At 43.5% G+C, this 22682-nt stretch overlaps 6 protein-coding genes across 6 annotated transcripts in view; 3 read left to right on the top strand and 3 right to left on the bottom strand.

The window, feature by feature from the left end:
• The window catches only part of LOC103361744 (testis-expressed sequence 2 protein-like), a 10295-nt gene extending 9258 nt beyond the window's left edge, over positions 1-1037 (top strand). The window contains exon 12 of the mRNA XM_008287917.1: positions 465-1037. Within this exon, the coding sequence (XP_008286139.1) occupies positions 465-611 (147 nt within the window). The 3' untranslated portion in view covers positions 612-1037. The remainder of the gene's footprint in view (positions 1-464) is intronic.
• A 102-nt stretch (positions 1038-1139) lies between these two features.
• LOC103361743 (60S ribosomal protein L3-like) lies at positions 1140-5479 on the bottom strand. Its single transcript, XM_008287916.1, has 10 exons — positions 5394-5479; positions 4381-4573; positions 3895-4063; positions 3631-3766; positions 2854-3040; positions 2609-2769; positions 2032-2133; positions 1664-1759; positions 1383-1502; positions 1140-1248 (listed from the first exon to the last, which is right to left on the bottom strand). The coding sequence occupies exons 1-10, from the start codon at positions 5457-5459 to the stop codon at positions 1189-1191; spliced, it is 1290 nt and encodes a 429-aa protein (XP_008286138.1). The 5' UTR covers positions 5460-5479; the 3' UTR covers positions 1140-1188.
• A 1336-nt stretch (positions 5480-6815) lies between these two features.
• ndufb10 (NADH:ubiquinone oxidoreductase subunit B10) lies at positions 6816-9524 on the top strand. The gene is made up of 4 exons (XM_008287918.1): positions 6816-7058; positions 7364-7502; positions 8834-8973; positions 9377-9524. Exons 1-4 carry the CDS (start codon positions 6911-6913, stop codon positions 9463-9465), a joined length of 516 nt encoding a protein of 171 aa, XP_008286140.1. The 5' UTR covers positions 6816-6910; the 3' UTR covers positions 9466-9524.
• A 1039-nt stretch (positions 9525-10563) lies between these two features.
• Positions 10564-13482, bottom strand: rps2 (ribosomal protein S2). Its single transcript, XM_008287919.1, has 7 exons — positions 13460-13482; positions 13030-13167; positions 12852-12941; positions 11555-11662; positions 11114-11447; positions 10777-10868; positions 10564-10688 (listed from the first exon to the last, which is right to left on the bottom strand). The coding sequence occupies exons 2-7, from the start codon at positions 13162-13164 to the stop codon at positions 10608-10610; spliced, it is 840 nt and encodes a 279-aa protein (XP_008286141.1). The 5' UTR covers positions 13165-13167; positions 13460-13482; the 3' UTR covers positions 10564-10607.
• Positions 13483-14426: 944 nt separating this feature from the next.
• rnf151 (ring finger protein 151) lies at positions 14427-16663 on the bottom strand. The gene is made up of 4 exons (XM_008287932.1): positions 16655-16663; positions 16192-16361; positions 15972-16068; positions 14427-15043 (listed from the first exon to the last, which is right to left on the bottom strand). Exons 1-4 carry the CDS (start codon positions 16661-16663, stop codon positions 14576-14578), a joined length of 744 nt encoding a protein of 247 aa, XP_008286154.1. The 3' UTR covers positions 14427-14575.
• Positions 16664-17482: 819 nt separating this feature from the next.
• The window catches only part of tbl3 (transducin beta like 3), a 20738-nt gene continuing 15538 nt past the window's right edge, over positions 17483-22682 (top strand). The window contains exons 1-11 of the mRNA XM_008287920.1: positions 17483-17598; positions 17722-17773; positions 18963-19058; positions 19433-19480; positions 19593-19734; positions 19825-19909; positions 20186-20356; positions 20444-20519; positions 20602-20698; positions 20776-21002; positions 22022-22163. Of these exons, the coding sequence (XP_008286142.1) occupies positions 17567-17598; positions 17722-17773; positions 18963-19058; positions 19433-19480; positions 19593-19734; positions 19825-19909; positions 20186-20356; positions 20444-20519; positions 20602-20698; positions 20776-21002; positions 22022-22163 (1168 nt within the window). The 5' untranslated portion in view covers positions 17483-17566. The remainder of the gene's footprint in view (positions 17599-17721; positions 17774-18962; positions 19059-19432; positions 19481-19592; positions 19735-19824; positions 19910-20185; positions 20357-20443; positions 20520-20601; positions 20699-20775; positions 21003-22021; positions 22164-22682) is intronic.

Raw genomic sequence — 22682 nt, forward strand, 5'->3', positions numbered from 1 at the left:
ATGTTTCCTTCTTCCAACACACCTGATTCAAATGATCAGCTCATCATCAAGCTCTGCAGAAGTCTGATAACGATCCTGATCATTTGAATCAGGTGTGTTGGAAGAAGGAAACATCTAAAACATGCAGGATTGCGGCCCTCGAGGACCGGATGTCGACACCCCTGCACTAAAGCAAGAAATCAAATGGCAAAACCGAAATGCACAAACCAAAGTCAGACAAGGAACATGAAGAAAACCAGGCAGGTGAGCAGGAGGGCAGCACACAGATTCCTGCACAGGTGAAACTAATGAGGTGAATCCAAAGAGAGGGAAACAGACAAAGGCAGGAAGTTAAGCAAAAACAGATACACAAGAACAGGGAATGTCAAAATAAAACAGGAAATAAACCCAAGACCACGACAGGAGGCGTTTACTGCATCACTGCACTTTTAAATGTGTTTCTGTTGACCTCTGTCCTCCAACAGAAAGTGTTTGTCATGCCGAACATGGATGATCTGTATCTGCCCCTGATGACGTCCGGCCTGGATAACCCACCTCCGTCCCACCAGTCCTCCATCCACTCCTCGTCCCACCAGTCCTCCATGGAGTCCCAGGACTACCTGTCAGAGTAGAACTGCTCTTTGGTTGATGAAAAATTAATGTCTTATGGATTCTGAGGCTGAGCTTAAAGCTACCCTGAGCTTGGCAGTGACCTGGAGACTGTGAGAACGGTGCTGTAGCGCCCCCTACTGTGAAGCTGGCTGAACTGTATCTAACACCCTGACAGCAGACTTTTTTTTCTAAATAGACAGAAGGCCACAAAAAACTGAATGTCTTTCGAAGAGGATGCTATTTGTTCACACTGTCCATCCATTTTCTAATCCGCTGTGCAGGATTGCAATCTTGATCCAAACAGAAACTGAAAAACGTGGAGATGATCATCTGAAAAACGTTCAGAGCCGTTCAACCAAGCTGCCATGATGCATGTTTTGTCTGCACAGTGTTGACAGCCTCATGGATTTATCAACGAAAGAATAAAAGTTGTTTAAAACTTTAAATATGTTGCTGTCTTTAGCCTGCAAACAAACAGGTGATGCAGCTAAAACACACAAAAATGGCTAAATATCACCAAAGACCTTTCATACAGAAGAGTTAGAGGGTGTATTTGAAGCTCAGTTTTATTATTTTACAAGAATATTTTGCGTTCCCTCAGGCCTCCTCTGGCTGGGCTTCTGGCAGTATCTTCTGGGCATCTTTTTTCAGCGGCCCCTGCAGGTGAACCAGAGGTCTGAGGTTAAAATAGTGCAGAGTAACTTCATACTGGTGCTGACAAATAGCACTCCTTCACATGTTCCAGTCATTCTTCTCCTCCCTTCCTAGTGTTGTGATTTCCCCTCACTCACCATAAATGCCCTCTTCTCCTGGGCAGTTTGGAAGCGTCCGTAGCCAAATTTAGAGGTGGTGTCGATGAACTTCAGTTCAATGGCCTCCTTGGACTTGCGTGATGTGTGAGTGAGCAAAGACTGTGAAGAAGAACACACACACACTTCCTGCAAACAGTGGATTTCCCTTTGAAACTGGATGAGATTAGTTATCTGACAAAAGGCCTGTAAGTTCAATGATGCATTGACACTGCAAGGCTGCCTGTGGGGTATAAAATCAGACTTTGAGAAGCACGGTTTACCTTCCTGAGGGTGAGAACACGCTTCTTAGATCCGACAACGCAGCCTTTCACCATAACAAAGTCGTTATTCACTTCACCATAGCGAGGAAAACCTCCCTGCAGGAAAACATGAGGTGTTACTTATCTTAAAGTTTTTTATGCAGTCCATAATGCAGTACACACCTCATATGCCATAACTACAGATTTGTTCACAACATCTTCAAGATTTCATGCTAAACTACTAATAAAACAATGAGTCTGTTGTGGCAGTTCATCGTGCACAATGCAAACACGATGCGTTTTACATTCACACCAACACATTAGAATTGTGAGATTGTTACTGGGGTTCCCTTCCTGGTAGATGTGATTTGATAGTCGGGGTTTTGTACCATGGGAGTGATGCTCTTCTGGGTGATGTCGTAGTTAGTGGAGGCGTTGTTCCGGACCACCTTTCCGTCCTGGATGTGAACGCCTCGACCGATCCGGTAGATCTGAGGACACAATGAACGCAAACACTATGAGAAACTATCCATCCATCATCTACACACCTTAATCCTCACCAGGGTCATGGGGGGCGGAGCCTATCCCAGCTGACTCAGGGTGAAGGCAGGTTCACCTGGACAGGTAACCAGTCTATCACAGGGCTACACTTAGAGACAGACAACCAAGCACACTCACATTCACACCTACGGACAATTTACAATCACCAATTAACCTCAGCATGTTTCTGGACTGTGGGAGGAAGCCGGAGAACCCGGAGAGAACCCACGCTGCACGGGGAGAACATGGAGACTCCACGCAGAAAGATCCCGGGTGTCCTCACCGGGACGTGAACCAGCGACCTTCCAACTGCGAGGCGACGGTGATAACCACCGAGCAGCTCACTATGAGAAACCTTTAGATTGTAATGCTTATAACTTATTTGAGGGGAGATTTGAACATGATTAGATGTGCTCGCTGACTCACCTTCTTGTTGACCTCAGTGCGGTGGTGGTAGCCTTTCTGACCGGCCCGAGCTATGGTGAAGCCTACCCGGGCGGGATGCCAGGCTCCGATACAGGCCACCTTCCTCAGACCCTTGTGAGTCTTCCTGGGCAGTTTCTTTGTGTGCCAGCGGCTTGTCACACCTAAGAACAAAAACTTCCCTTCAGGCCCGGTTGACACACATCAGAGAGGTTTGGAACTGGCCCGACTTGCAGAACGTTTCCTACCTTTGAAGCCGTGACCCTTGCTGACCCCGATGACGTCGATCATCTCGTCCTGGTAGAAGACGGCAGAAACAGGAACAGCCTGCTCCAGGTGCTCCTTCGCCCAGTCCACCTTATCCGACACGCTGCCCCCATTCAGCTGCACCTCCATGATGTGAGCTTTTTTCTGCTTTATGGGCAAAAATCGCATCTGTGGACAGACCATAGACACCGGTGAGGCCTGTAAACGGCAACTAAAAGGAGTTCTAAAGTCAACAAAAACAGTGCAGTGTCCTGACTTGACCCTACTATAATTAGATTTATCACTCGGCATGTGACTGTGTCTAAACTCCTGCCACAGCTCTGATATTTAAAAGCAGAGTTTGATCTTATCCCCTCTGCACACAGAGAGCCGGATCCTAGCAGCTCCACTAAGAATCAAGATCTTGGCCAATCTTCACACAGTCTGCTGCCAACATAAAGGTTTTCCCTCTGCAAAGCCTGGATGAGCAGCCAGGTTCTGATGTGAAAATTATTTTTAAACTGCTATTTGAAACTGTCCTCCAGGGCCCCCCCCCAGACTGGGAGTCCGAGTTGTTTGGCTACTGCCAACATGTCTGAGATTTGGAGGCTTTTGCTTTCTAGTCAGGCGGATGATTCCGACACCAGTGCCCTTTTGGAGGGGAGGATTCAGGACAAGAAGCTGTCGGTCATAAGACTACAGCCAATGAAATCAGGTTTCTCCACCGCTGTTGTGTTGAAGGGTTTCAGAAGAGTTAGTCCCCCGAAACACTGCCCCACCTGAGAGTGAACGAGAACCCTGATGACTGAACAGTATTTCTTCATCAGATGAAAATCCTTGTCCAGCTGTTTCTTTCCGGTCTCATCCTGCCACTTCTTGCTGTACTTGGTGAAAGCCTTTTTCTTGCTCTTGTACCTGAACACAATTTAATATAAGAATAAGATGAAACTTTATTCATCCTGAAGGACATTCTTTTGCAACAACAACATGCAATATGGGACACAACAATGATATGAAAGCAAAAACTGTGTGGAGTCAGTTACCAGTTTTTGTAAAATCTGCGTTTGCACTCGTCACTGAGATGCTCGGCAAAGATGGTTTTCAGGGAACGCAAACCACGGACGGTTTTAACGTATCCCACAATACCCACCACAATGACAGGTGGCGTGTCGATGATGGTGACCGCCTCAACCTCTTCCCGCTTCGATTGCTCTGTCGGGGGAAACACATGTAGCTGGTGTTTGAACTGTCTGTAGAGCTAAATGAGGTATTTAGACAGAAGATATGGCTCATTTTCCTTCAGCCCAGATCTAGCTCACTATATCGCAGAGATGACACCGAATATGAGCCTTTGAGTTCTTAACAGCCTAATTAAACAATAAAGTGCTTTAAGGGACCATGAACCACCTGATCTCACAACCCTGTGCAAAGAAAACCAACAAAAATGTCGTCTACTGAACAAATATAAAGTAGAATTTAAAGCAAATGTTATTTTCTAAAGCGTCCAGTGCATCCATCAGTCCACATACTGAGCCCGGTTCGGTGCACCTCCCTCAGGGTGTGGGTCATCCCGGCCTTGTATCCCAGGAAGGCGGTGAGGTGGACTGGGTGGCCGGGGTCGTCTTTGGGCCACGTCCGGATCCTCCCCCTGTGCTTCTTGCTACGCTTGCAGGGCAGAAACCCCATGTGCCCGTGGCGAGGGGCATGAAATTTGCGATGAGACTGAAAAAGCCAAAATAACATAAACCACAAAGAGTCAATATGACACTTAGACAACATGGATGAGCCACAGGCATGACTAAGAACAATATAACAATAAGAGGACAACAATAGGAGGTAACAGATGATATCCAGATGTGTCCTCTTTAGTGGCACATCTGGATATATGTATGCAGGACTTAGAGTGAGCTGCTGCAGGTTTTAATATTAATTGTGTTTATCATGAACTGTGTTCTGTTTGGGTTATTAAAATGTTCAGTTCACAGCAGAAACAGTCGACCGTTGCAGCCCACTCTGTCTTCAGAACACGTTTGTCCACATCCATGAATAGTGTAATATGTTCGATGTGCATCTCTTTACACCAAAGATGTAAATGTGCAAAGACAACAGTGAGTGAAATGTTGTCATGTTTTTAAACAACAGCTTGAACTAATTTCCACATTTTTCCTCCAGCATTTAAGTGAGACGGATCATCAAAAAGATATCATGCAGTTAAATCCCATCATCTTCAGGTTTGTTGTCTTTCTGTTTCTCTGCTTCTTGCTTTGATTTTTGTCACGTTTAATCCAGCTCAAAAAAAAAAGTACTCAGAGGATTTTATGTCATAGAAAAACTAGTTGCCATGTCAGTATTCCACGTGTTCTCCTCAGAGGCAGCCATTACAAGAGTCTAATACGCTTCATCTACTCCTACAAAGCCAAACGACCAGAGAAAGTGATAAGTTCTACACACAGCAGGCACGTGGAAGACGAAAGCAGACAACAGCTACACAATGTTTTGTCCTTTAAAGCAGAAAAGCACCAAAAACACGAGGAGCACTGACCATGTCTGCGCTCTGCCCCAGCGGAGGATAGAAAGGGAGAGAAACCAGCGCTGATGTGAGGGTCATGCATAAGATGATACACAGAGCTCTAATTTGGTGTTTGGCCCGCTTCAAGAGACGTATTCACTTTCAAACAAGGCAATCTCTGCCAAGTCCCGACAGCAGAAGACAGGAAGGAGGAGGGTGAAGTGAGAGGTCTGAGGTGGTGGGGAGGCCCGGCGCCACACATCCAAGAAAGGAGAGAGAAAGGAAGGTTTCCATGTGGTCAGTGCTCACCTGCTCTGCCCCAGGACTCATATAGTCATTCCTCCTGGTTCAGAGAGCACGCATTGGACCCCTCACGCTGATGTATTATTCCTCTGGTCTTCTGTTGTGTATGTGAATGTGCATGCTGCTGAATATCTGTAAAGAGATTTGAATGTTTCCTGACTGGTTTCACGGTGCTTTGGTCAGCTAAGAAGTCATCACAGAGAAACATTTCATTGTGTGTTATCAGGCATTTGCAATGTTTTCCCACAAAGATGGAGGCCTGATTGGTGACTTTATTCATCCCTGTGGAGAGTTTGAAGTATTTGGATTAATCTGATGTTCTAAACATGTACTTAGAGCAGCAAGTTTTCACACAGCTGAGACTCACACAGTGTCATACTGTGGACCCTGCACCAGGTAACAACTACACATGGACATCGATTCATCATCTCAGACACGCACAACTTTCACTTCAGTTCAGTTCCATCCAGTTCAATTCAACTCAATTCTGTATCCTTATTGGCATGAATTATATTCATGCCAATTATAATCTTGCCGAAGCATCAAGGATGGCGTCATTGAAAACATGGGGAAAATGGAGTAAAACAATTTAATGGAAGAAGAAGAACAATGGGAGATAAAAGACGATGTTGAGGTGATCATCATGTCACTGACATTTATTCTCTTTGTGCTACTGATGAACCAGCACCTTAACATGGTCAGTAATATGTTAAATTCGAGAAAGGGAGATAAAACTTTGTGAACTGACTTACAGGATCGTGGCCGTGTGTAATACACAAACACTGGCATTCTCTATAACACAGGATGTACCACAGGACTACAAGGAGGTTATGAAACGTGATTGCCTTTAAACGCTCTAATTGCCTAATCAAACATTGTAAGATTAATAAATTATAACTCCTGCAGACAGTGTATGCACCAGTGCTTCAGTTATTTTAACCAGCTCTCCAGCGCCACCTATAGTATGGAAGTGGTACAACAGTTCAACCTGTGACCTTTACACTTCGACCTTCATGTTAAACAACACTGTTCTGGGTTCGTTCTAGCTGTAAATAATAAATAGACAGCATTTAAATCTAATTTTAACTTCTAAATAAAACAAAGAAGGTATAAATAATATTTAAATTTTGATTTCGTGACCTCTAATTCGCCATCGTGGTGTGAGTTCTGCGCATGCGCTGCCTCGAAAGGAGAGCAGTCGAGGTCGAATTGTAGGATTTCTGTGGCTTTGGACAAAACAAGGCAAGATGCCTTCAGATTACGATAAAGACGTGTATCCAGAGCCTCCCCAGCGGACTCCGGTTGTGGATAAACAGACGGCGCTGCCGAACCCGGCGCTGATTCTGTCCAAACTCTTTTATTACTCCGTGGACCTGCCTGTCACCACATTTAGAGGTAACTGGAGCTAACCGGGCTAACGGGCTCGCTACCGACACAGCTAGCAGCAGCCGAGGGAGCTGCACTGACACGCCGGTGGCTCGTTTAAAACGATGCTGTTGCTTAAGTGGACAATAACTAAATCACTGACTGGGCTGTACTTTGTGCCACCGGTGGTCAGAGTTAGCCGAGTTACTGCTAGCGAACTGCTATGCTAGCTAGCTAGCTAGCTAGCTAGCGTTGTTGATAGACAGTGCAACCTGCCGCCCGTGACCCTGAGCTGCTTTATCTTTGTGCTGAACTGTGTTTTCTTCTTCATTCAGATGCTATCGACAACATTCGCTCTAAAAACAAGATGGTCTACTACCACCAGAAGTTCCGTCGTGTTCCCGACCTGACAGAGTGCGAGGAGGGAGACTATGTGTGCTACTATGAGGCAGAGATGCAGTGGAGGAGAGACTAGTGAGTCCAGCAGGGGGGACAGCACTTAGCATTCACATGGACACCTGTGTTCCCAAAACACTGGTACCGAGTCATGGACTTACACATGATATATACTGGGGATTTTTGCACACTTTATGCTTTGGAATCACTTTTAAATTAATTAATTTGGCATCTTCATCCAATCTACACTCAGTAATGACAAAGTGACATCAGATTTTCACCATTTTTTACACACCTAAAGTAAATAAAAACGGGAAGTCTCTCATGTTTGCTTTCGTATACCTTTGTTTACAGCAGACATTTAGACTTTTCATAGCAGGGAAAGCACAGATCAGAGTCCCAGTGTGAACGTGAGCATCATTCCAAAGTACAGCGATCCGTCTGCTATCTCAGTTTAACGGATCACATGTTGAACCCCTTTTCAACAAATAAATTAAAGTTTCACGTGTCCCCTGAATGGGACTCAATTTGTCAGCTCCAGATACCGGACAGGGGCTTTGTTCTGCCATAACCTGTGTTTGTAGTTCTGCTCTAAATGGGCTGCTTCAGGTTCTGTAGCTTTAAATGCTGCTGAGCTGCTGCTGACATCGCTTCTTTCTCTCTGTGCCATCATGTAGTATGCACATATCACAGAATTTACAGTACAGGTGCTATTTTTACCTCATGTTTGGTGATTTTGTCAGATACTGTGGTTATATCAACAGTGTTTGAGCAGTGCAGAGAAACAACAGGCTCTGAAGAAACTGCAGATTAACCCGTAGTTTTAATGAGCTGCGTTTTTATTCCTGCTTCACACTTGTCGATTGTCTGACAACAGAAAAATATGTAAATGAGAACAGCTTTGTTGGGAATCCAGCATTATTAAAGTGCAGTATATATGAGCAGGAGAGGAGCAGTCAGATGTAAACAGCAGCTGACGTGAAAACATGCAGGTTTAGTGGCACCTGGTTTCTGATTTAAGGAACAACATCTGATGCTGTTTGTTGTTTGCTGTGTCCACTTTTAGTGATGGATATTTTAAGCAACAGGATACTTGTGCGGTTCAGACCAAGAGGAGCTTACGGGTCTGACTGACCTGCACAGAGCTCTCACCTTCACCAAACAGAGACTGCAAACCAGGTCAAATCCTGAGAAGCACATATGGGTGCAGTGTTCATGTCGTCATACCTTTGACTGTGCAGTTTATTTGTCGGGGCCTTTTTACAGCCAGACATCAGACTGACAGTAAGAGAGGTTTGCTCGAGTAGGACACTACCTGGCCACAGGGATGGCGTTGTTCTTGTAGTCTCTGTGCAGCAAGTTAGAAATGAATGGACGAGTGAGACTGTGTTGCTGTCTCGTCCCCTCAGTAAAGTGGATCAGGAGATCGTGAAGGTGATCCAGGAGCGTATGAGGGCCTGCCAGCAGAGGGAAGGGAACAGCTACCAGCAGAACTGTGCCCACGAAATCCAGCAGTTCGAGGATGTGACCAAGAACTTCATGTTGCGCTGTAAGTACTGCGATGTCGGCTTTTACTGTTTTCATTCATTTATTAACTCATTCAGTCACTCTGATGCTAACTAAAGACAGCGACACCACGAACTCCCTGATTGGCTCATAAGTTATTTACTCCAAATCTATCGTTAGTCACTTTATGTGAATCATTTTATAAATAAATGATGGAGAATACAATATTTGTTGTAGAGAAATAATTAATAGAAATGATTTGTTGTGGTTTATCTTAATAACTGAATAATCAGATCAGCTTTTGAAATATGAGAATGTACTCCTGTTGTCAATTTTCATACAAATTAGAAAAAAATAAACTGCAACTACAAATCATGGTCTGATGTCTTGTGCTCATATTTATAGTATTTTTGTTCACCTTTAATTTTTTGCTGGCCTCTTTGTAGATGGAGACCTGGGAGCGTACGCCAGTGGGAGGAAATGTCTAATGAAGCAGAAAGAGCGAATGATGGAAGCTCAGGCCCAGCAGGCTTAAAGACAGTTCTCCATCTGTCCTATGTCAAGATTGTAAATTAAAGTTGATGTGATAAATCATGTCTGTCTTTTCACTCTGGGCTCTGAGGGCTGTACTACAAAGCAGCATTTTAGGTTATCGAGCTAAACTGAGGTTTAACCTGTTAACTGAGCTTGAATTTAGCTTTAAATCCTACTTAACTTTATTGACAACTTAAAAGGTTTATCTCAAACTTAATTTTTATTTGTGCATTTAGTTTTGTGGTGGGAAAAGGATGCTCGAACAGTGATGCTGTGTCTGCTTGTGTCTGCTGTTGCAGGACTCCAAGATTACTGTTCAATATTTGCATTTTCGTTATTTTGCTCCTCCTAACGTCTCAAGACAGAGCCTGCAGCTTAGAACATGTTTGACATTATTCCTTTTCATATTAGATGTTGGGAAGTCATATTTTATGGCTTAAAAATTAGACGAACCTGAAAAACGATTTAAAACTCAAACATCTGTGACTCCTTTCTGCAACTGTACAGCTCTTAAACGTAGTATTTGTAATGCAAGATAAAGACAAGACTATTTTCACAGAATAAATGCTGCAGAACCGTATAAACAGACTGAGCTAATTGTGTTTTAATCTGAAAAGTACAGATAATGAAATAAGAAAATCAAACTATAGCTACAAACACAGAATTAAACAATCTCGACATGAAAGACATGTCATTGTGAAAATCTCTAAAGTCCAGAGGTTTAAAAGGTCCAGAACATTGTCACCTCTGGTCTGAGCTAAACTTGGCTTCAGGTCAGCAAATAGCTTGTTTCAACCTGCCAGCAGGTTCTGCTTTCCTCTGCTCCACCTGCAGCTTAATAAAGATCAGTTATGATCTGCTGACAGGTGTCAACAGGCCGTTCTGTGACACAAACTGTATGATGCAGCTAAATTACATCTGCTTTCCTTTCTGCAAAGTGAATTATGGACACAAAAATGTTCAAGTTGGGCCAATTATTTACACCCACATCAGCACCACGACCCTCATGAAGGAAAAAGACTACCGCAGCCAGTCTACCTCCAAACCACGTGTTCTGTCACTGGTTTAGCACATGTAACACAAAACTACACAAAGCAAGTGGTGTTTCAGAACGTTTATTTAACGGTTCTCTGTACAAAAAGTTTAGGAGGCGGCGGCCTGGACAGCCTGTCCCCTCTGCACGGACACTCTGGTGTGAGTCTTGGCCAGATGGTCGGTGAACTCCTGTAATGAGAACAAGCAGAAAGCCTGGTCACACACATGAATTTCATACGTTATGAATCATGACGAGCTGTGCCGGCGGTGTACTGACCTGGTAGGGAGACTTCGTGAAGACTGTCTCCTTCCACAGATCAGGGGTCAGGTAGCTGTAAGTCTTGGAGATGGCGTCAAAGGTGGCCTTAGCTGAGGAGGGAAAGAAGAAACGATGAGTGGACGCCTGGCGCTCTCGTGTACAAACGCTGCAGTCCAATGAGAGGAAGTGTTGAGCTGTTAAATGGGAACAGAGAAGGCCACAAAGGCGTCTTCCTGCCGTGCATTACTCGTTTCTTTCTCTCCTGAAAACGTCAACAACACCACTGCAGAGGCGAAGCTGGGCAGAGCAAGGAGAAACCCAGAAAAACGGCACCAAGGCCGGAGGAGAGTCTTACCAAAGTTGCCCAGAGTGGCAGTGCAGCCCCTGGCAGAGGTGTAGCAGTCATCGATACCAGCCATCATGAGCAGCTTCTTGGGCACAGGGGCGGACACGATGCCGGTACCACGGGGTGCTGGGATCAGACGCACCAGGACAGAACCGCAGCGACCGGTCACCTTGCAGGGCACGGTGTGGGGCTTGCCGATCTTGTTACCCCAATAACCTCTCCTGACGGGGACAATGGACAGCTTGGCCAGGATGATGGCACCTCGGATGGCTGTGGCCACCTCCTTGGAGCACTTCACCCCCAGACCCACGTGGCCGTTGTAGTCGCCGATGGCTACAAAGGCCTGCAAGCAAAGACAGGAGCCAACAATGTTAGAGTTACAACATCTTTAGCAGGACAGGATGCTGCTGAGTCACAAGAGACGACCTTCACAGGGTTGACAACACTCACCTTGAACCTGGTGCGCTGACCGGCCCTGGTCTGCTTCTGGACAGGCATGATCTTCAGCACCTCGTCTTTCAGACCAGAACCCAGGAAGAAGTCGATGATCTCAGACTCCTAGAGGAAAAAAGAAAACATCAGTTTGAATAAATCGGATGATCTGTTTTCAGGAATTCTCTTCATGGAGATTGTGCTATCTTCCATCACACAGTATGCAAGTTTGTAGAACTGCAACAATTCATCAATTAGTTAGCGGCCAATTTAGTATTGGACAACTGTTTTGACAAGTGATTGAGTCACTTTTGAAAGGAAAAAATCCAAAATCCTGATTCCAGCCTCTTAAATCAGACAGTTTTCTGGTCTGTACATAGTCTGTGATGCTAAACGGAGCATCTTTGGGTTGTGGACCAAACAAAACCTCTACAGATGTTATCTCGGGCTTTGGGAAACACTGGCCAACATTTTTCACTACTTTCTGACATTTTGCAGACTAAACACTAATCAATGAATCAGGACAATAACTGACAAAGAAAATAATAGTTAAAGTACGAGTCTGTACACTTCAGCACAGCAAACCAGACAGTGTGAGATAAATATGTTAAACAGGGTGTTTATTCTAAACAGTACATCAGCCCCAGTGTGTGCTTTGCATGGAGTCAGACTTTAATTGGCTCACTGAGCTAAATATCTGTTTCTAGCAATAAAACCTTTGAAAAGCAGAGTGTATTCATCTTCCTGTATTCATATTTGTATCACGTGTTAAACGATTTAAATAAAATAGCATTTTCAGTTCCCATCCAGCAACTTTGGAAACTGGCTTAAAAAGCGTTTGAGCATGAGTGTGTTTGGACTGCACGTTTTAAAGCTCAAACTAGTGGTGCACGAGATACCGGTACCGATGACTGTCTACCATCAGCGCCTTTGTCTCTACGCTCCACAGATGTTTTTACTGAAATGGTCCTGGACTTAAATATGTTAAAATAAGTTTAAACATGTTTTACTTTTGTTACGTGATAAAGAAGACTGTGTGGACTAATTTGGGCTTCTATTGAATAGTTTTCACGTTCCTACAGTGCGTACTTACACTTATTTTTGGTGTCAACAAAAATTAAATATCGACATCGGTAATATCAGAAATCTTAGTATCGGTCATAAATGTTAATATCGTGCATCACGAGCTCAAACACTTGTGCTCAAAATCAAAAGGGACCAACTATGATGCTGAGACTTGCTCATGAAGCAGCACCACTGCCCTCCTCTGCATGCAGCACACCTCCCTGTCAGTCATCTTCATCATGCTGCTCACCTTGATGGGCAGAGAGTACAGGTAGATCTCCTCCAGGGACTTGATCTTCATGTCCTTAACCAGGCGGCCCAGCTTGGTGACTGGAACCCACTACAGAGGAGAGAGCGTCTCCATTAAACCAAATAAAATACAGAAATAATGACAGAGGTTCTGTAATACCGAACAGTCCGACACGTACCTCCTTGTCCTCGGACTTGCCGCCCCGGGCACCGCGGCCCCTGCCACGGCCTCTGCCGCGTCCACGGCCCCGGCCGCGGCCACCGGCTCCAAAACCTCCGCGAAAACCTCCTCTACCACCGGCGTCGTCCGCCATTTGCTGCGGAGCAGAACAAACATCTTCATTACACTGTATTTAGTCATTAACAGCTTCAGACAGGAAACGTGGAACTCAGTTAACTCGCAGGACACGAGAATCGCCGCCATATTTACGGCAGACAATCTTCTAACAATAACTATAATAATGTAATAATCCGTTAATAAATACACACGGGATTTGGATTTAGCGTGTCTACGTTTCATCTTATAAGTGAAATTAATGTGTTTGGACCGAGGATGTTTGAGATAACGAAGGATGTAACGCAGAAAGAATGCCTCCATGTTGAACTTACGTGATCAGTATAACAGGAAGAAGACCTGACGGAGGGGCCGGCGGGTTTTATCTGGAGGAGTTATCGCGATATTTCCAACACGACAACACCGTCTCACTACTGCTCCTACTGGCAGTTTGTTCAAACACAAGATTCAAGACTGAAGATAGGCTTTATACGGTACCATGCGCAGTGAAATGCAGACGCTTTTATCCAAAGCGACGTCCATCTGAGAGCAGAACCAACACAAGCAGGGATCTAGTCAGAACAGAACAACCTGGATCAGAACCATGGAACAAGTTCAAGTGTGACAGGGCGATGCCAACAGCAGGCTGTGTGGGAGGGAGCAGGATTTTATTTTTTTTCAATGAAAGAAACATAAAAAATAAAATAAAATAAAATAAATTGAATTTCCCTTCTGGGATGAATAAAGTATTTTTTTTTTCATAAAAGAAAGAAAGAAAAAGAAAAAAGAAAAGAAAAGAAAAGAAAAGAAAAGAAAAGAAAGAAAGAAAGAAAGAAAGAAAAGAAAAGAAAGAAAAATAAAAACTGTTCAATGACTGGAAAATATAATTTTGTAAAGCCTGGTCTAAACTGCCAGTAGTTTTACTAAAGCTGTTTGTGCTCTTATTCACTATTTCATTGTGAGCTTTATCTTTTCCATGTTGTTCTTTTTCTTTTTTTGTCAGTTTTAATTGTTCTATAAAATGTGTATGCCTTTTATTTAACTTGGCTGTATTTTTTAAATTAATGAATGCATTCTACTCTGCTGCATTTTGTATTTTACCTTTTGCATGTTTTCATCAGTTTTGTTTTTCTTGCCTGTCAAGCATTTTGAACAACCTCTGTGTAGGCGCTACATAAATAGACTTGTAGCTTTGAAAGGTGCTATATAAATAAGTTTGACTGATTGACTTGTCAATGAAGATGTAGTTTCCTCTCCTCCTCCTTTCTTGAACTGAGACCAGGTGCAGATATAATGACAAAGTAATGTTAAATGCTTTATTTACAAAATAGAAGAAAATACATCACAAAACTGCTACAAATGCACCCAATTTAATCAAATACCCACATGTTCCAAACACACACCTTCATCTGAATAACCACATGCAGTAGCCACCAGCCCTGGCTGGTCTCTCAGCAGTTGCTGCTGCTGCTTGGAGTCCCGCTGGAGCTGCCGCTGCTTTCCCCGAGCTCCTCCTCCTCCACCTCATGCAGGTCATCCATCACCTCCAGGCTCTCACAGATGAGCCCTATCTGTCGCTTCATGTGGGCCATAGTGCTCTGCATCCTCCTCATCTTCCTCTGCAGGGCCGTGGCGATGGCCCTGTGGTTCCTCTGCCTGGCTTCATACTCCTGCCTCAGCTGCTTGTAGCAGTTGTGCTGGGCCTGGGTGCGGTGGGAGAGTATCGTCCCACAGCCCATGTGGCAGGGCTGCCTCCAGTGCTCACAGTGGCGAGCGTGGGTGTCCAGGTCCCTGCGGAGGAGCTGAGCCCTGCAGCCCTGGTAGGGGCAGGGGATGAGCTCGAACAGGCAGCTCATGCTGTGGCAGTACTGCTCCGAGAGGGGGAAGGTCTCTTCACAGCCACGGATCTCATTCTTGCACTGGGAGAGAACAGACACACAGAAGTAATCACAGAGCCGGACATGGCTTTATTCTCATCTGCCTGAAGGGATGGAGATAGGGCAGCTAATTGGCTTGAAATATGATAAGAAAATTAATTACCTTTTCAATTTAAAGAGATTGTTTAGCAAGCAAACATGTCAAATATTCACTTGTTACAGTTTGGCTTTATTCGCTTCTTTTCTTTGTTCTAATTGCAAATTAAATATATTAGGGTTTTGAGTTGTTGGGAAAACATAAGTCATCTTCAGATCTGAGAAAGCATTTTTATTTATTTTCAGAATTAAATGAGTGGTTAGTTGTTTGAAAAAGTAGTAATTTGGCAAAAATAATAATGACAATAATCACCAGCTGAACCTTGACTTACAGACAGTCAAATCGATAAAGTGACACGACTCCAATCATTATTTATGTATTTATTTTATTTAGTTAGTATTGCTATTGTTGTTATTGCATCTAGCCTCGTCTTTATGATTTAACACTCTATTTTAATTTATTCGATTTTGTTTGTTTTCCTTACTTGGATATGGCATTTTTGGTTCTTTTACTATATTATTTAGTGTTGTTGAAATGATTTATTTTGTAAATCTTTAACCATGTTGAACTTTATTGATCCACTTTTGCCTCTCTGATCTCCTTTTGTTTGGACCAACTGGCCTTCTGTGGTTCATTGCTCTTCCTGAGTATCTTTCTTTTGTCTGTGAAGCACATAGCAAACTCTGTTTAGAAAAAGTGCTATATAAAAAAGGTGTCATTATAATTAGTAGTAATATTCGTAGGATCACAGTTCCCCACAAACAAGCCAGGCAGTTCTAGGCCTGAATGAAGAACCAGCACAAATGCAGCCACTAAACTAGAGATTGATAATTACATTAACTATGAGTGTGTGTAACACTGTTTGCTTCCTACCTTGACCTTCATTCGTCCAATTGACTTGCTCAGCTTGAACATGACAAAGATCAAACTGGGGTTAACCGGCTTCCTGCAGCAGGGGCAGGTCTCCTGTCTGCAGAGGACAAATAACAGTCAATCCCTGATCTTTCATGCGGATGAGTCAATAAATATGCCTAATTAAAGCACCATTGTGTTTGCATTTTTTCCATTGATATTGATCAGATGCATTCACTACCTTTTTAGCCACTGTAAGATGCATTTCTTGCAGAAAATGTGGTGGCATGCAGCTCTTACTGGACACCTGAGGACCCCTTGGCATATGGTGCAGATCAGATCGTAGTCTGGAGTGTCCACAAACAGCTCCACATCGTAGCCCCCGCTCTGTGTCGACACCTCTGGGTCCGCCTGGATGTGGTCAAAACAAACACAACCTCAGTCCTGGTTAACATGGTGTAAAGTCTTTACCATGTATTTCAGGTGGACAGGCTGTGAGTTGCAGCAGTGCACCGTGTCACCACAGCCGCCTATGAGCTCTGCTCAGTGTTTTCAACATAAAGGAAAGAGACAACAAAATGGAATTGTTCTGGAAAGTCATATGACTGATCACATGATTACAAAAAGTGAGCACAATCCCTTCGACAAAAGTCAATTTCTACTGACTAAACATGAGATATTTGGGCTATAAAATAATTACACACATTTGACATTATCCCTAACGACACTTTTATTTATTTTAAGATATAAAAAGTACCATGATACTTTTACAGTGGTATATACTTAAAGGGCCAAGCGAATGATAGAGAGCTGTTCTTGTATGACGAATGTATGTTTCAAATTGACCGCGAATATTCGCCAATAAAACTAAGAATTTAAATCAAAGTTAAAACAAATAAATAGCCTAAACAAACAAACAAACAAACAAACAAACAAAGAGAAGCTGTTGTCCACTCACCATGATAACCTCCTTTCCCCACCGTGTTTCATCCCCGGCGCTGCTTTACTCCATATCGATCCTCTGACAGGTCACACGCAGGAACACACACCCGCGTTATCAATACAACACACACATGAACATTCCTGACAAAACATGAAGGAGGGACCAGTGTGTGTCTCTGTGTGTTGTGTGTTGTTTGTGTCTGTGTGTGTGTGTGTGTGAGTGTGCGCGCGCGCGCGCTCGGACAAATAGAAACAATAAATTATATAAACGAAGGTGGATAATGGCGTTCTTTTATTTCCCTGCTGTTCCAGCACCAAACTCCACTCGGACTTTTAAACATAATATTTCTGTTATTGTGTGGTTCACAAACAAAACATAGAAACATACATTTTATTAGTCACATATTAAATTCCCATAAACTACCAGTCAGTGTGGTTTATTTATGTATTTATTTCTATTTACACGTTTACAATCGAAGCGGGAATTCAGCGTAACAGTGAGGAAAGCATCTGACCAATCACAGCTCTGTGCGTCCTGATGACGTATAACGTGTGCGACTCCACTGTCAGCATGCGGCGCTGGATGTGTTGACAACGTGTGAGATGAGATATAAGTAATTTAAGTTGCCTGGAGTTCCTGAAATATTGAGTTCGGGATATTTCTCGTATGTAAAATGGCGAATACAAATCTTCAATTCAAGACCAAGTGAGTTTGGCTCCTCACACGTGTAGGCTGCAGAACTTGCTAGATGGCTAACACAAGCTAAAGGCTAACGTGTCAGTGAAAGTTGTTAAACGTAACGGTCATTTTTCTCTTATTCTCCCACAGTTACGCTGTTTCCAGCAAGATCGAGCCTTTTTACAAAGGAGGCAAAGTGCAGGTGCGTTTTCTGAGTGTGTGGAAAGTGCTGGACCAGTTTGAAGTGATGCTTAACAGGGAATCCAGGGATTTAATCAATCAGAATCCGTCATGTGGGGTTTTTACATGTGGGGTGTCCGTGCATAACACCGAACACTGGCAAGTGACACATTAAAGAATGATAAAAGATGAAAAAAAAGAAAGCTGCAAGTAAAATAAACGTAAGTGATAGAGGAACAATAAAACGAGCGCAGATGCAGCAAGTCAAAGCTGGTTTAGAAGTAAAAGCAGTTGTTGTTATTTAAGTGAGACAGCTGTACAGGTTGTGCAAGACTGTGTGGATTCTTATTTTTTTGCCTTTGAATGTGCAAAATCTCACATCATGTAGTGCAAACAAACAGAAAAGTGCATAATGATAATAGTAGTATTGAAAAGGTGTTTGTTATTGCGCTGAGTGACTGTGGTGAGGGGAAGAGGCCAGAGAAGTGCTGTCACTGGGACTCTCACCTTTCACCTTTTCACCTCTTTTATTGTAATGCTGCATTGTTTTAAAGTTGAGAGACTTACCAGAGGAAAATTTGGCATTGAGTAGAGACAAAGAAATCCTTTGGTATAATGCGAGTTCCAAGCAAATACCCGACAAAGCATCTCCAGAGTCGGTGTTGTTTATTCAGCACATTTAAAGCAGCAGCTGTTGAGCCAAAGTGTTTTCTAGTAGAGAAATAAGCTGGATTCACTAATTTACACAACAAGTTTGAATGTTAAGATTGAGACCCTGAAGTGTTATTTATAATGTTAATTTACCGGAGTAATTTGAATATTAGGCTACAATATTATATAAAATACAGGTTTACTTGCCTAAATGAAATATTTAAGTTAAGATCCTGCAACATTAAATACAAATTAACCTGACAAACTGAAATTTAAAAAATGAAAACTGTACAAAATTATACAGTCCAAAGATTTCAGGCATGTTTGTGACAGTGGAAAGGAAGACCTCCAGCAGAACCAGGCTCAGGGAGGAAGGACATCTGGTTCAGCCAGTTTGGGTTACAGGAAATGGAAGAAAGAAAGAATAGTAGAAACAGACAAACGGACGACAAATAATAAAACATAAACACTAGACAGAGTGGTGAGACGAGTAGCAGCAGATGTTTTTACAGCCTGCATTTGCCCTTTAACCTTTTAAATGTGTGTTGTTTTTTTTTCAGATCAGCAAAGATGAAAAATACATCTTTTGCACATGTGGATCTCGTGTCAATGTTTTGGAGATTAGCACGGGAAAGATCGTCCACTGTGTTGAGCATGTGAGTCCAGAGTACAGTTAGATAAACTCACTGCAGCTTCTCTCTTGATGTTATGACAGAAATTGTAATAATTTGTATTTGCACATTTAAAGATGAGTAACAGCAACAGTCAACTGACAAGTGTAAGCTTCTGTTTGTAGCTTGTAACTCTTCTCATTTATGATCTGGTATTTAACACTGAGTTGTGTTACTGATGATAGTTTATATATATATATATATATATGTAGGTAGTAGGAAGCCTTTAGGCATTTGGGCTCCTGCATCTTTTCTCTCTTTACATAAAAATAAAAACTTTTCTCCATCTCATAATAAATATAAAGTACACCAAGTATCTGCTCACTGATGGAACCATTTTGATTTTTTTGGGCCTGCAGGATGATCAGGAGGACATCACATCGTTTGCACTCAGCTGTGATGATGAGGTAAGCAAACACCTGAACCACTTCATTCAGACTCCACAGTTGTTGGTGTGGTGTCATTATATTTGACTGTCAGCCTGTGTTCAGCTTGTCTTTGCTCTCTGTCTCCCCACAGATGCTGGTCACAGCCAGCAGGGCTCTGCTGCTGAAGCAGTGGGACTGGAGGCAGGCCAGCTGCACTCGGTCCTGGAGGGCGATTCACACCATTCCTGTAGCCAGTATGACCTTTGACTCCACCTCTACGCTCCTCGCCACGGGTCAGTCACCACATTAACAGTGACAACCAGCTTCTGTCTGATCTCTGCCACACAGACGTCTTATCGTGCTCTGTTTGTGTCGTCCTGCAGGTGGCTGTGATGGGACTATAAAGCTTTGGGATGTGATGAAGCAGTACTGCACGCACAACCTTAAAGGCTCTTCTGGTGTTGTACAGTAAGTCCCAGAATCTACGAACTACACACAGCCTAGAGCTTGTTTCTTAAAGTTATTTGTTACTGCAGAACTTGGCGTCACACAATCAGGAGTTTACATAGATCATATAATATAGTATGTAAACAGTAAATGTTGCAAACACCAACACAAAATAGTGCAGAAAAAAGTATTCCTAACGAAAAGAAGCTGCTCTTATAGGCCACTCACACCACAGGTTTTATAAGAAACTGCTGATTTGGCAACAAGGAGGAAATATTTGAGCTTTCCTTTGTGTAGCTTGGTCCAGTTCCACCCAGACATCAAGCGCCTGCAGCTCTTCTCCTCGTCGCTGGACTGCGGCATCCGGTTGTGGGACCTTCGCTCCAGCCAGTGTGTGTTTGTCCTGCAGAGCCACTACAGCGCCGTCACCTCGCTCAGCTTCAGCCCTGACGGCGACACCGTGGTCAGGTACTGAGCCGGACGGCTGATGCTTTAAATCAAACTGTTGTGCAGTTCTGTGTGTTGAAGCTGTGTGTAACTGATCTGTGTTCGTAGCTCTGGACGGGACAAGATCTGTACAGTGTGGGACCTGAAAACTCGCCAGGCCAAGAGGACTGTTCCGGTGTATGAGGTAAGACTGTAAGAAATAAGAACATTAATTGTTTTTATACTCTTCCTGCTGCTTCATTTGTGCGTGATGTGTTAATCTGCAGGCTGTGGAGGGCGTCGTGCTTCTGCCTGAGAACACAGACTTATCTGAGATTGGAGTGAAGAGCAAAGAGTTGCATTTCATCACAGCTGGCAGCAAAGGTTTGGCTCTTGAACATCCCTGAACATAAAGTCTGCGTTCCTTTGCACGAGTCTAGAGTCTGTCTTCTTCCCTGTAGGTGTACTGAGGGTTTGGGAGGCCGGCTCGGCCCGTTGTGTCTACACCCAGTCCCTCCCCGCCACCCTCACCTCCGTCTACGAGGAGGAGAAAGAGGAGGAGGAGCAGGACAATCCTCGCAGTCTGACGTACCTTTTCCACCTGCCCGCCTCCTCCAGACTCGCCACGGTCACTGCAGAACACAACATCCTGCTCTACCAGCTGCCTGGTCTCAGCACACAGCAGCAGGTGGGAACCGGTTACTGATGCCGATCGCTGGGAAATGACACGTCCAAACATCTGAGGCCTTTTAGCTAATTCGTCATACGCAGGATATTTTTTTGTTGCTGTCGCACTAAGCTGATTGTAAACTTACAAGACATCTATCCGTCACCTTCACATTAAAAAGGCGCCGTTGGCACAAGATGAGCAGTCGTAGACATGATCAGGTCTAGAGGAACAAATAAGAGGGATTTAAAAATCTGATACCTGCTGAGAGCGACACAGCTGCTGCAGCCACGAAGAGCTCCATCTTTAAAACACGAGTAGCTCCCACTGTGATTGCAGTTGTTTATTTATCTGATAGATGTAGATGCAGAATGTTTTTATGGTGAATTAGACAGTTTCAGCGTTAATCCTTCAGCCGTGAAGCCGGACAGTGTTTTCTGAGAGCAAGCAAAGAACAAATTTAAAATCATCATTCAAGCTTTGAAGTGAGTTTAATCAGTCCCCGTTTAAGGACTTCATCCAAAGGCCTGCAGAACAATAACATGGCTCGTTGTTAACAGGGAAAAAATGAAGCGACGAAGTCTGGAGTTCTCTCTGCTGAGAATTCTTGTTTCTGAAATCGTTTACGTGGTCTCCTAGAGATGCAGGCTCCCCTAGAAGAGGTGATGCCATTTCGTTAGATAGCTGAACAGTCCGGATGTGATGCCTTTACATTTGTTGATCTGTTATCTCGAACAGAAGTTGCTCCAGAGCAGGTCAGCTCGGCAGCATATGTGACGAAGTACGATTTCAGTAAACCCTGAAATCTGTGGATTGATGAACTGGTTAGCAGTTTCTTTTTGCTTTAGACTTAAAGGTTGTCACTGTCTCATATGTGCTTTATCTGAATAGAACAATAAGACCTTTTTATTTACATTTTCACTCTCTGCTGATTTGTGGGCTGTCTGAGCCGTATCACAGAGCGGGTGTGTGTTTCTGTACATTTCCTGTTTATCAGAATCAGCGCTCACCGTCCTCTCTGCTGTTGTCTTTGCCTCCAGTTTGTGGGTTACAGCGACGAGGTGCTGGACGTGAAGTTCCTGGGTAAAGGCGACAGTCACATCGTGGTGGCCACCAACAGCTGCCAGCTGAAGGTGTTCGAGCTGCTCACCAACAGCTGCCAGATCCTCTACGGACACACAGGTGAGTGACCAGCAGGGGGCGGCACCAGCACACCTGCATGTTAGACACCTGTTGGCTGCAATACCTGCGTGTTGCACCACAGAGGCGAAGCTTTCAGTCTTCTTTTTGTTTTTTAAATCAATGTTTGTCCTCAGTTTGATGAAATGATCAGTAGAGAGCTGGATTTTATTTATAGGAAATAATTAATTAGCAATAACAAAAACAAAACATTAAAATGAATTTGAAAATATATAGTAATTAAAAAATGTAATATTCAAAACCCTGTAAAGCATGGAATCATGGAAAACAGACTGAAGGTCGATGCAGCTCTACAGTAATATATAATAATATAATCATATGTAACATATCCAGTCGACAGGTGCAAGTGAGTAAAAGCAGAGACAACTCACTGTACTTTTACTTTCAAAAAACTTAATTAGAACTACTTTTGGGTCCTTCAGCAGGTAAAAATAAGGCACTAAGGACATTTTTTTGAGTTTGTATTTTTACTATGTGATTTAACATGTGGGCTGCAAGGTG

This window comes from Stegastes partitus, unplaced genomic scaffold, assembly GCF_000690725.1.
Source record: "Stegastes partitus isolate 25-593 unplaced genomic scaffold, Stegastes_partitus-1.0.2 Scaffold528, whole genome shotgun sequence".
NCBI lineage: Eukaryota > Metazoa > Chordata > Actinopteri > Pomacentridae > Stegastes > Stegastes partitus.

Excerpts from the sequence above, each read along its gene's own strand:
- LOC103361743 (XM_008287916.1), bottom strand. The coding sequence starts at position 5,459 with ATGACCCTCACATCAGCGCTGGTTTCTCTCCCTTTCTATCCTCCGCTG. Across the intron at positions 4,574-5,393 it reads TGGGGCAGAGCGCAGACATG|TCTCATCGCAAATTTCATGC; the intron begins GTCAGTGCTCCT and ends TGGCTTTTTCAG. Across the intron at positions 1,760-2,031 it reads AGAAGAGCATCACTCCCATG|GGAGGTTTTCCTCGCTATGG; the intron begins GTACAAAACCCC and ends GTTTTCCTGCAG.
- ndufb10 (XM_008287918.1), top strand. The coding sequence starts at position 6,911 with ATGCCTTCAGATTACGATAAAGACGTGTATCCAGAGCCTCCCCAGCGG. Across the intron at positions 7,503-8,833 it reads ATGCAGTGGAGGAGAGACTA|TAAAGTGGATCAGGAGATCG; the intron begins GTGAGTCCAGCA and ends TCGTCCCCTCAG. Across the intron at positions 8,974-9,376 it reads CAAGAACTTCATGTTGCGCT|ATGGAGACCTGGGAGCGTAC; the intron begins GTAAGTACTGCG and ends GCCTCTTTGTAG.
- rps2 (XM_008287919.1), bottom strand. The coding sequence starts at position 13,164 with ATGGCGGACGACGCCGGTGGTAGAGGAGGTTTTCGCGGAGGTTTTGGA. Across the intron at positions 11,448-11,554 it reads GTCAGCGCACCAGGTTCAAG|GCCTTTGTAGCCATCGGCGA; the intron begins GTGAGTGTTGTC and ends CTTTGCTTGCAG. Across the intron at positions 10,689-10,776 it reads TCACGAAGTCTCCCTACCAG|GAGTTCACCGACCATCTGGC; the intron begins GTCAGTACACCG and ends TTCTCATTACAG.
- rnf151 (XM_008287932.1), bottom strand. Across the intron at positions 16,069-16,191 it reads ATCTTACAGTGGCTAAAAAG|ACAGGAGACCTGCCCCTGCT; the intron begins GTAGTGAATGCA and ends TGTCCTCTGCAG. Across the intron at positions 15,044-15,971 it reads TTGGACGAATGAAGGTCAAG|TGCAAGAATGAGATCCGTGG; the intron begins GTAGGAAGCAAA and ends GTTCTCTCCCAG.